A 12,697-nucleotide genomic window follows, 5' to 3' on the forward strand; every position below is an offset into this window, starting at 1 on the left:
TTCATGTCCTTATAACATCAGAACAATTTAGAATTTGTACAAAACAATCAAACCGACATTGCCTGATTTTTTTTTTTTTTTTTTTTGAGACAGGGTCTCACTCTGTCACCCAAGCTGGAGAACAGTGGTGTGATCTTGGTTCGCTGCAACCTCTGCCTCCCGGGTTCCAGTAATTCTCTCACCTCAGCCTCCAAGCAGTTGGGACTATGGGCGTGTACCACCATACCCAGCTACTTTTTGTATTTTTAGTAGAGATGGGGTTTCACCCTGTTGGCCAGGCTGGTCTTGAACTCCTGGCCTCAAGTGATCTGCCCGTCTCAGCCTCCCAAAGTCCTGGGATTACAGGCATGAACCATCGCGCCCAGCAAATTATCTTTATCATGTTTTTATTTTATCCTTCAAAATGTAAGTTTTGTACAAGAAGACAAAACTGACATTCCCTAAGTTATGTCGTTTTTAAAATTCCTGAACACACAGAGAAAGACCAGAAGTATGTTTGGATTTCAGAGCTGAAGAGCAAGCACAGCCGCCTTCACAGGAAAGCTCAGGATGAACCTGTGTGGTTGATATTCTGCCAGGTTTTATTTGAGACATTGATTATGATTCACAGCCAAATATGACTTACTGCTCTAAATGCTACATCTAAAATGATGGCATTAGCTTTTTGAGTTTCAGGGCAGAGGAGAGGGCGATATTTTAGCCTAACTTGTAAATTAGCATATTACAGTTATTCTTAACATATGCAAGTGCATATAATGTGATTAGTTTAAATATTGACACTCATATTCTTTAATTTCTAATGTTTTTTAAGATACATTTAAGCCAGAGGATCACTTGAGCCCAGGAGTTGGAGACCAGCCTGGGTGACATGGTGAGACCCCTCACCCCTGCAAGGACTAAAAAATCAGCTGGGCATAGAGGTATGGGCCTGTAGTCCCAGATACTCAGGAGGTTGAGGTGGGAGGATCACTTAAGCCTAGGAGGTTGAGGCTGCAGTGAACCATGATTGTGCCACTGCACTGCAGCCTGGATGACAAACTGAAACCTGTCTCAAAAAAAAAAAAGAGCCCAGCCAGATAGATCATCCCGTAGGGAAGTCCACAAGCCAGTGAACTGCAGGGGCCAAGGGAAAACTTCCTCTTTGCCCTCTGAAGGTTTGCTGAAAAATCAGCTCACAAAAGACATGAATTGGAGAAAAGGCATAGAAATTTTACCTGGGGAGAATCACAGAGTGATTACTTACCCCACACCACAGGGGAGTTAGGAAGCTTATATATCATCCTGGCAAAAAGGCTGTGGGAGGAAGAAGCAGCAGCATTCTGTTTAGGGGATTAGTAAAGAGAATGAAGGATAGGGGAACAGAGCTTAATTTATACATTATCTCCTGAAAGAGTCTCTTCAGATGTGGTCTTACAGGAAGAGGAAGAAAAAAATTGTTCCTTTTGGTGGGTCTGGATCTTAGGCCGATGAAGGAACTTCAGCTTGATCCTGTGCTTTGGGAGAGATGGTGGGAGTGTGGTCAGAGAAAGCTTGAAGCTTCTTCCATTTAGCACATCAAAGCACTATATTTTGGGACACTGGTTTCTGAATCCCCCAACAAACTCAGAGCATACAATTTGGCCTCTTACTGCAATATCCTGAAGTGTAAGCAGTCAGGCAAGGATGACTTAGTTTTTGAGGATCAAACCACACATACAATTAAATAGGAATAAAAGGAACCTGTAGGACATAAATACAGCAGAAGGAAAAATGTTTAAAGCCCCTCTAATTAATAGCCTCACTGTGTTAGGAATATAGTACATACATGAAACAAAAACAAGATGCAATAAAAAGAAAATTTTAAAACTTGCTGGGATCACAGGCGTGAGCCACCATACCGAGCCGAGAATCTGACCAGCAGAGCCTAGCCCAAATTATAAAATTGTGAGCAAATAAAGTGGTTCCTTTCTATATCTCTTTTGTCTTCTTCAAGGTTATTTTGAGCTATTATGTTTTGGGGTAGTTTGTTGTGCAGTAATAAATAAGAGAAAGAGTCACTTCAAGAAAACTAAGGATCTAGAACTAGAAATACCATTTGACCCAGTCATCCCATTACTGGGCATATACCCAAAGGATTATAAATCATGCTGCTATAAAGATACATGCACACGTATGTTTATTGTGGCACTATTCACAATAGCAAAGACTTGGAACCGACCCAAATGCCCATCAATGATAGACTGGATTAAGAAAATGTGGCACATACACACCATGGAATACTATGCAGCCATAAAAAAGGATGAGTTCATGTCCTTTGTAGGGACATGGATGAAGCTGGAAACCATCATTCTGAGCAAACTATCGCAAGGACAGAAAACCAAACACCACATGTTCTCACTCATAGGTGGGAATTCAACAATGAGAACACTTGGACACAGGGTGGGGAACATCACACACCAGGGCCTGTCGTGGGGTGAGGGGAGGGAGGAGGGATAGCATTAGGAGATATACCTAATGTAAATAATGAGTTAACGGGTACAGCACACCAACATGGCACATGTATACATACGTAACAAACTTGTACATTGCACACATGTACCCTAGAACTTAAAGTATAATAATAATAAAAAAAGAAAACTCCTCTGGCTGGGCGCGGTGGCTCATGCCTGGGATCCCAGCACTTTGGGAGGCTGAGGTAGAAGGATCACTTGAGCCCAGGAGTTCAAGACCAGCCTGGGCAACATAGGGAGACCCCTGTCTCTACAAAAAATAAAAAATTAGCTAGATATGGTGGCACGCACCTGTAGTCCCAGTTTCTCAGGAGGCTCAGGCGGGAGGATCGCTTGAGCCAAAGAGGTCAAGGCTAGAGTGAGCCCTGATCATATCACCACAGTCCAGCCTGGATGACAGAGCAAGACCCTGTCAAAAAAAAAAAGGAAGAAAGAGAAAGAAAGAGAGATAGCGAAAGAAAGGGAGAAAGAAAGAAAAAAAGAAAGAAAGAAAGAGAGAGAGAGAGAGGGAGGGAAAGGAAAGAAAGAGAGAAAGAAAGAAAAGAGAAAAAGAAAGAAAGAAAAGGAAAGGAAAGAAGAAAAGGAGGGAGGGAGGGAAAGAAAGAAGGAAGGAGGAAGGAAGGAAGGAAGAAAGGAAGGAAAATTTAAAATATTTATTGTGACAGAAATAAAAATTTGAAATTGAAAAATATAAGCAAATTTAAGACAACTTCCCAGAAAGTAAAATTTAAGGATGAAGAATGTAAAAAGCAGGAAAAGAGAAAGAGGATCTGTCCAGGAGGCCCAACATTTCAAATAGGAATTCCAGACAGAGAAGACAGTAAATGAAGAGAGGAAATTAACAAAAAAATAATTTATGCAAATACACCAGAACTGAAAAACATGAGTCTGCAGGTTGAAGTAGCTCACTGAGTGCTCGGCACAAAGTGTGAAATGAGTCCTACATCAAGAAACGAGTAATGAAAAGAGATGATCATTAATGTCTTTTTAAAATCGCTTCTTGGTTTTTTGCCTAAGATCAAGTACAGCGTCTCTTCTTATCAGTTTAATATCTGATACGTCCTCTGTCTGAGGACAATATATTAAATGGATTTTTGGAGCAGGGAGATGGAATAGGAGCTTGCTCTATCCACTCCATGCATAGACCTGGTATTGCAGTACCTCCAGGATCCGTGCTCCCTCACCTCACATGCTATAAACTAAAAAAAAAGAGGCCGGGTGCGGTGGCTCATGCCTGTAATCCCAGCACTCTGGGAGGCCGAGGTGGGTTGATCTCTTGAGGTCAGGAGTTTGAGACCAGCCTGGCCAACATGGCAAAACCAGTCTGTAGTAAAAATACAAAAATTAGCTGGACATGGCATGCCCCTGTAATCCCAGCTACTCAGGGAGGTTGAGGCAGGAGAACAGCTTGAACTTGGGAGGCGGAGGTTGCAGTGAGCCAAGATCATGCCAGCTTGGGTGACAGAATGAGACTTCGTCTCAAAAGAAAGAAAAGGAAGGAAGGAAGGAAGGGAGGGAGGGAAGGAGGGAGGGAGGGAGGAAGGAGGGAAGGCAGGCAGGCAGGCAAAATATCAAAATCTTATTTTTTGAGACAGGGTCTAGCTCTGTTCCTCAGGCTACAGTGTGGTGGTACAATCACGGCTCACTGTAGCCTCAACCTTACAGGCTCAAGCGATCTTCCCACCTCAGCCTCACGAGTAACTGGGACCACAGGGGTGCACCACTATGCCTGGCTAAGGTTTTTTTTTGTTTTGTTTTGTTTTTTCGGTTTAAAACTTATGCATTGTTTATTTCTGGAATTTTCTTTTAATATTTTGGGACCTCAGTTGACCATGAGTAACACAAACCACAGAATGCGAAACAGTGGATAAGGGAGGGACTACTGTACCTATTTTCGCCTAAGACAGTTCTGTATATTTTTCTGTTAACTGGGTAGCAAAAGCATATAGAAAGGTTTTGGGGGGATGCAGTGCATTGCTCTTCTGTAATGACAGTAATTTACTTCAAGACATTGCAGGAGAAGGGGCTAAAGGAGTGAAGGGAGGAAGAGAAGGATTCATTTCACGCCTACCTGTACAGAGACATTGTCTTGCATTCTACCTTTTTTTTTTTTGAGACAGAGTCTCGCACTGTTGCCCAGGCTGGAGTGCAGTGACACGATCTTGATCTCTGCTCACTGCAACCTCTGCCCCCCAGGCCCAAGCAATCCTCCCACCGCAGACCCCCAAGCAGCTGGGATCACAGGCGTGTACCACCATGCCCGGCTAACCTTTCTGCACCTTTAGTAGAGACAGGGTCTCACCATGTTGGCCAAGCTGGTCCTGAACTCCTGACCCCAAACGATCCACTCGCCTCGGCCTCCCAAAGTGCTGGGATCACAGGCATAAGCCACTGTGCCTGGCTGCATTCTACTTTTAAACTGAACTAAATTTAGTTAACAGTAAGCTTATTAATTAGCAAACCCTTTAAAATGTGGCATAAAAAGATTGGGCACAGTGGTTCAGGCCTGTAATCCCAACACCTTCAGAGGCAAAGGCAGATGGATCATGTGACCGCAGGAATTTGAGACCAGTCTGGGCAACATGACGAAACCCTATCTCTACAACAAAATATAAAAATTAGCCGGGTGGAGGGGGTGCATGCCTGTGGTCCCAGTTACTCGGGAGGCTGAGGCAGGACGACCTGAGCCCAGGAGGCAGAGGCTGCAGGGAGGCGTGATCACACCACTGCACTCCAGCCTAGGAGACAGAGGGAGATGCTGCTCCAAAAAACAAACAAAAAAGGGGGCATAAAGGATAGCTGTAGGGGCTCTCTGGGGCTCTCCTAACGTCTGACCATCCGTTGTTTGAAAGTAATGCTCTCTGTAGAGTTAATTACATAATGGCATTGTAATTACTAAGTGCCCTTAAAATGAGTATCAAAGGCTTTTACAAACTGGCAAATAAAATTTAACTCTGCAATATTTGTTAGGTAGACGTTATAAAAGTTTTTTTGTTTTGCTTTGTTTTTTTTGAGGCAGGGCCTCATGCCATTACCCAGGTTGGAGTGCAGTGTTGTGATCATAGTTCACTGCAGCCTCAAACTCCTGGCCTTGATCAATCCTCCCACCTCAGCCTCTTGAGTAGTTAGGAGTACAGGCACTCACCACCACCGCTGGCTAACTTTTTAAATAGTTATTTATTTATTTTTAGAGACAGAGTCTTGCTCTGTTGCCCAGGCTGGAGTGCAGTGGCATGATCTCGGCTCACTGCAACCTCTGCCTCCCGAGTTCAAGCAATTCTACTGCCTCAGCCTCCTGAGCAGCTGGGATTAGAGGCACCTGCCACCATGCCTGGCTAATTTTTTTGTATTTTTAGTAGAGACAAGGTTTTACCATGTTGGCCAGGCTGGTCTCAAACTCCTGACCTCAAGTGATCTGCCCACCTCAGCCTCCCAAAGTGCTAGGACTACAGGCATGAGCCACCGCACCTGGCTAATTATTTATTTTTTGTAGAGATATGGTCTTGCCTTGTTGCCCAGGCTGGTCTTGAACTGATGGGCTCAAGCAATCCTCCTGCCTTGGCCCCCCAAAGTGTTGGGGTTACAGGTCTGAGTCAACACACTCAGACTTTTTTATTTTTGAGACAGGGTTTGGCTCTGTCACCCAGACTGGAGTGCAGTGACAGGATCATAGCTCACTGCAGACTCGAACTCCTGGGCTCAAGCAATCCTTCTGCCTCAGACTCCCAAGCAGTCGAGACCACAGGCATGTGCCACCACACCTGGCTAACCCCTGCACTTTGTGTAGAGACGAGGTCTATGTTGCCCAGGCTGATCTCGAATTTCTGGCCTCAACGATCCTCCCTCCTCATCCTCCCAAAGTGCAGGAGCTACAGGTGTGAGCCACTGCACCAGCCCCACATTACAAAGCTTTTAAAGTTAGGCCCAGAAAGTCCAAGGTTGTAGTACAACATGATCATGGTTGTGAATAGCCACTGCAGTCCAGCCTGACCAACACAGCAAGACCTGCTTCTCTTAAAAAACAAAAACAAAAACAAAACAAAACAAAAAAACAAACAAAAAACATCTCTTGGCTGGGCGTGGTGGCTCATGCCTATAATCCCAGCACTTTGGGAGGCCAAGGCAGGCGGATCACCCGAGGTCAGGAGTTCAAGAACAGCCTGGCCAAACAGTGAAACCCCATCTCCACTAAAAACACAAAAATTAGCCAGGTGTGGTGGCGCATGCCCACAGTCCCAGCTACTTGGGAGGCTGAGGCAGGAGAATCACTTGAACCCGGGAAGCAGAGGTTGCAATGGGCCAAGAATGCACCAGGTGACAGAGCTAGACTCTGTCTCAAAAAAAAGACAGACTTCAGAAAACAACATTACTCAAAATGCCTTGTGTTTAAATTTTAAAACTTTATTGGCTGACAGAAAACTGCCATACTTTCTTTCCACTACCGTCCTGCTATTCCTGAAATAAGTGTGCAAAAAGCAGCATAGACCAAGAAGGGTTCCTTAGGTGCTCAACAGAATTTAAAGAAGTGGGAAAGATAAGTTTACAATTAGAAAATAAAACTTTTCTCTCAGTTAAAAAAATTTTGTTTCGTTGTACATATGTAGAAAACTCCTATTTATAATGTCTTTGGAAGGATACCCCATTTTGTAATTGCGGTCTTCCAGATTCTTCTGGGTTACAGATGATGGGATGTATTCCACGGTACTAGCATTTCCGATAAATCCATGTTGTCTGGAAGATACTTCCTTTCAGCTTTCTGACATAAAGAATTAGTAGAGGGGCAAGAATTCTTTCCCTGTTAGTTTCCACAATGCAGCCGTTTAACACCATCTCATCCAAAATGATGTGTACTTTATCCAAATTAAACATTTTATCTAATTCACTCACTCGGCTGAAATACTCATCTAAAACTTCCACAAAATTATGAATGAATTCATAAATAGCCATCTCTGTCTCAGTGTCATCAACTCCAACCACAATGAAGAGAGCTGCACACTGCCGATATATCAGCCGAAAATCCTTATATTCAGTGAAAGGGCATTGTTCACTGGACCGAGAGAGACAGCTCTTTATGACTTGTTTCCAGAAGTGTACGCTTATTAATATCTACATGTTCATAGTACTTACAAAGTTGAGTCTGCCCTTGTTTATTCACCATGAGGAAAAATTTTATCATTTTTCTTTCCTGGCCAGTATTTTTCCAAATGTAGTTCAAAAGTTATGACAAGGGATGGCTGTAACTGGAACCTGTGCTGCTCGGAGTGTGATGGTCCTCTCAACGGCTTTTCCTGGAGTCCCCCTCCCTCTTTCCTGCAGTAGCTTGCTCCCCAACCTTCACTAGCTACGCAGTGCGGGCCTCCTCGGGGCAGCCGTTTTGGCTTTTAGTATGGCGTCTGCCATGCCTGGCTAATTTTTTTAAAAAAATTATTTGTATTAATGGAATCTCCTTGTGTTGCCCAGGTGTTGCCCAGGCTGGTCTCAAACAACTGGACTCAAGTGATGCTCCCACGTTGGCCTCCCAAAATGCTGACATTACAGGTGTGAGCCACACTACAGTCTTTCTAAGGGAAAAACAGGTCACCCACAAAGCATCAGAATTGAAATAGTATCTGCAATCTCAGTTTGAAGCTAGAGGACAATGAACAATGACTTCAAAATTTCAAGAGTAAATTAATTCCAACTTAGAAGTCTGTTTCCTATCAAACTGGCAATCAGACATAAGAGTAGAAAAAAAATCTTCCAAACACCTAACACCTCAAGAAATTTATTCCCGATGCAGTCTTTTCCAGGAAGCTACCGGAAGAAGTGTTTCACTGAAGAGTGTAAACCAAGAAAGAATAAGCCATGGGATCTAGGACGCATGAGAGCTCACTCAGGAGAAGAGTGAGAGGAATTTCCGGGGGGGAGGGTAAGAGGCAGTCTCCACGTGGCATCTGTACAAGAGGGCCAGAGGGAGACTAGCCCAGCCTGCAGCAAGAGGACAGGTGAGTCCTGGAGCAAGGGGAAGGTTTCAAAGAAGAAGATGAAGTTGCTGGAATTCTCCGTATGTTTGGAGAACTTAAGAAGAGATGTACACTTCCGGCAGAGATCTTGGGGATGAATAAATGCTGGGTAAATAAAAAATGAGGTTAAAGAAAAGAGTGTAGGAGAGCCAGAGATCACCTCTATTCCCGCTGTTGGTCTAACGTGGGTTCTTCAGTTTGTTCTAGAACCCAAATCGACACCATGCAGATTAACGAGAGAAAAGCATACAAATTCATTAGTTTTTTTTTGTTTTGAGACAGTCTCCCTCTATCACCCAGGCTGGAGTACAGTGGTAATAGCTCACTGCAACCTCCACCTCCCAGGTTCAAGTGATTCTCCCACCTCAGCCTCCCGAGTAGCTGGGATTACAGATATGCGCCAACACACTCGGCTAATTTTATTTTAGGAGAGATGAGGTTTCAGCATGTTGGCCACGCTGGTCTCGAACTCCTGACCTCAAGTGACCCGCCTGCCTTGGCCTCTCAAAGTGCTGAGATTACAGGCATAAGCCACCGCACCTGGCCCAAATTAGTTAGTATTACACATACATGGGGAGCTTCACAAGAGCGTCAAGTCCAAAAAATGGCCAAAGCAAGACACTTTTATACTTTTGGGACAAAGAATGATAAATCTGAGAAGAAAGCACAGGACAAAGGGGACCTGAGTAGGAGCAATACATTTCGAGGGGTGTCATTAGGAGATATATGGAAGATAAGGGTGATTTCCATAAGTGTATTTGTCAGGTAATTGCAATCCCACTCGGGTAATGGCTCTTTTCTGAGCCTGGTGTGGGAGAGTGCCCCTCCCAGAGGAATGTTGATGGCTTGCTGCATGTGGGAGAAGATGGTCAGCTCACCCTTTCCAAAACTACAACATCTCCAATGTTTTCAACTCAAAATAATCAAAATACCGATTTGGTATATTTTGGGAAGGCATATCATTCACTTCTTCAAGCCAGTGTAAGGTACTTATTAATTGCAAAAAAAGAGAAAAAGTACAAGAAGTTGTCTCTATAGCACAATTCATTATACACGTAAACATAAATATCAATAGATCCAAACTTATGACATAACTGTATTAGGAGGATGGGGAAGGAGAAGGTATGTATATATTTAAATGTCTTTAGATGACATTCTGGGTAATAATAGAGCTAAAAACCTCATCTTCATAGTAGAAGTAATCCGTTTATATCTAAAACCAAGATATAAAAATTATAGCACTATACGGGCCAGGCACAGTGGTTCACGCCTGTAATCCCAGCACTTTGGGAGGCTGAGGTGGTCAGATTACCTGAGGTCAGGAGTTCCAGACCAGGAACCTGGCCAACATGGTGAAACCCCACCTCTACTAAAAATACAAAAAAAATGAACCAGACGCGGTAGTTCACGTCTGTAATCCCAGAACTTTGGGAGGCCGAGGCGGGTGGATCACTTGAGGTCGGGAGTTTGAGACCAACCTAACCAACATGGTGAAACTCTGTTTCTATTCAAATACAAAATTAGCCGGGCATGGTAGTGCATGCCTGTAATCCCAGCTACTCAAGAGGCTGAGGCAGGAGAATCGCTTGAACCTGGGAAGCAAATGTTGCATTGAGCCGAGATTGCGCCATGCCATTGCACTCCAACCTGGGCAACAGAGAGAGACTCTGACTTAAAAAATATATATGTGTGTGTGTGTATATATATATATTTCATATATATATAAAATATGCATTTTATTTTAAAATATGAAGGTATACACTGAAGGAAGAAGAAGGATTGAAAGGTTGTCTTGGGGAGGAGGGAGCAGACAGGAAGCAAGGGTGGTTAGAGGGAGTCCAGGAGACCTCTGGGATTGTTTTAGACCTGAGAGTACTTACTTTACTTCAAACAACAACATGAATTTTTTTTTTTCCCTTTTTAAGACAGGGTCTCACTCTGTCACTCAGGCTGGAGTGCAGTGGCACAATCACAGCTTACTGCAGCCTCGACTTCCTGGGTCCAAGTAATCCTCCTACCTCAGCCTCCTGACCCAGTCTCAAGATGAAAATAAAAATAAAAAATATATAAAATGAACTAACAAGTGTATATGATGCCAAAGTGAGCATCCTTAAATTTCAGTCCTTAAATGTCTATTCCCCAAATTCATATGTTGAAATTCTAATCCACAAGGTGGTGATATTAGGAGGAAGGGTCTTTGGGAGGTGATTAGGTTATGAGGACAGAACCCTCATGAATGGGTTAGCGCTTGTATAAGAGAGAACCTAGAGGGATCCCTTGCCCCCTTTCACTGTGTGAGTTACAATGAAAAGATGATAGTCTATGGGGGAGTGAGGCCTCACCAGACAATGAATCTACCAGTGCCTTGATCTTGGACTTCCAGCCTCCAGAACTGTAAGAAATACATTTCTGTTATTTATAAGCCACAGTCTATGGTATTTTGTTATGGCAGCCCAAATAGACTAAGGCAAATCCTTTGCCCATTTTTTAATCATGTTGTCTTTTTGTCATTGAGTTATAAGTGTTCTTTATATAGTCTATATAGTAGACCCTCATCCGGCATATGTGACTGACTTTTCTGGCTGCAGGAACAAAATCTCTTGCCATTTCTTGGTCACGATATTCTCAAAAAACAAGGTTTTGGTTTGAGCACATTTACCACATGTTAAAATCCATATTTTAAATGAACATCTAAGAATATCCTATACTTCTTTTTGATACAGTAGTTTCTGCTACAGAGGTGCTATTACTATTTATCATCGTCCCACTGCATTCCAGCCTAGGTGACAGAAGGAGATTCTGTCTCTTAAAAAAGAATATTAAAAATCATAAACACTGGTTCATAAGTTGACCAGCTTGTTTTTCCAAAAAATTAGGTTTTGGAGGCTTACTGCTGTCTCATGCTCGGCTGCTCACTGGTTCCAATGGTCAGGCATAATTTATCTCTCAAAATTCACTCACCCTTATTACTTTGATACAACAGCAACACCATTGCCACCAGGTTCTCAAAAGTGCCAAATTTTCTATTTGCTCAGTGCATACGGTTTCTTTCTTTTCCAGATTTTCATATGTGAAAAAGCAAGATTCTGCTTACTTTACAATCTTTGAGTGGTACTGGTATTTTAGAAGATGGATCACATGAATCCCTTGGCTTCTCATACTCCCTGGTCACTGACCAATGTATATGCACCCTATTTTACCACTCTGAGAGTCTTTAGAACCCACTTATTTTCCAGACAAAGAAAGTGAAACAATTTAGGATTAAGGGTAGTGGCCAGGCATGGTGGCTCACGCCTGTCATTCCAGTACTTTGGGAGACTGAGGCAGGTGGATCACCTGAGGTCAGTAGTTTGAGACCAGCCTGGCCAACATGGTGATAACACATCTCTACTAAAAATACAAAAATAAGCCAGGTGTGATGGCACATGCCTGTAATCCCAGCTACTCAGGAGGCTGAGACAGGAGAATCACTTGAACCCAGGAGGCAGAGGTTGCAGTGAGCTGAGATCGTGCCACTGCACTCTAGTCTGGGCAACAGAGTGAGACTCTGTCTCAAAAAAAAAAAAAAAGAGAGAGAGAGAAAGGAAGGGAGGAAGGAAGGAAGGAAAGAAGGAAGGAGGGAAGGAAGGAAGGAAGGAAGGAAGGAAGGAAGGAAGGAAGGAAGGAAGAGGAGGGAGGGAGGGAGGGAAGGAAGGAAGGAAGGAGGGAAGGAAGGAAGGATAGAACCCAGCATGCAGGGGCTGAGTGCTGTGGCTCATGTCTGTAATCCCAGCACTTTGGGAGGCCGAGGTGGGAGTTTGAGACCAGGCTGGCCAACATGGTGAAACCCCGTCTCTACTAAAAATATAAAAATTAGCCGGGGGTGGTGGCATGTGCCTCTAGTCCCAGCTACTCAGGAGGCTGAAGCATGAGAATCACTTGAACCCAGGAGGCAGAGGCTGCAGTAAGCCAAGATCACACTACTACACTCCAGCCTGGGTAATAGAGTAAGATTCTGTCAAAAACAAACAAACAAACAAACAAAAACACACACACACACACAGAATGGGAGAAATTATTTGCTAATCATATATCTGATAAGGGACTTGTATCTAGAATATGTAAAGAACTCTTACAACTTAATAATAAAAAGACAAACCAATTTTTAAAAAGGCAAAGGATTTGAATGAACATTTCTCCAAGGAAGATATATAAATAGCTGATAAG

The 12,697-nt window shown here is 43.3% G+C and overlaps 1 protein-coding gene and 1 non-coding gene across 2 annotated transcripts; one reads left to right on the top strand and one right to left on the bottom strand.

Moving 5' to 3' along the window:
• Positions 1 to 3,481: 3,481 nt before the first annotated feature.
• Positions 3,482 to 3,672, top strand: LOC123573285 (U2 spliceosomal RNA). Its single transcript, XR_006698000.1, has one exon. It is a non-coding gene; the product is annotated as a U2 spliceosomal RNA (small nuclear RNA).
• A 3,506-nt stretch (positions 3,673 to 7,178) lies between these two features.
• Positions 7,179 to 7,810, bottom strand: LOC102118592 (AP-4 complex subunit sigma-1). The gene is given in 2 exon segments (XM_005554195.4): positions 7,179 to 7,566; positions 7,568 to 7,810. Coding segments are annotated over 2 exon segments (471 nt in total). The 5' UTR covers positions 7,666 to 7,810; the 3' UTR covers positions 7,179 to 7,193.
• Between the last annotated feature and the right edge of the window lie 4,887 nt (positions 7,811 to 12,697).

The sequence above is a fragment of the Macaca fascicularis genome, chromosome 4 (genome assembly GCF_037993035.2).
Source record: "Macaca fascicularis isolate 582-1 chromosome 4, T2T-MFA8v1.1".
NCBI lineage: Eukaryota > Metazoa > Chordata > Mammalia > Primates > Cercopithecidae > Macaca > Macaca fascicularis.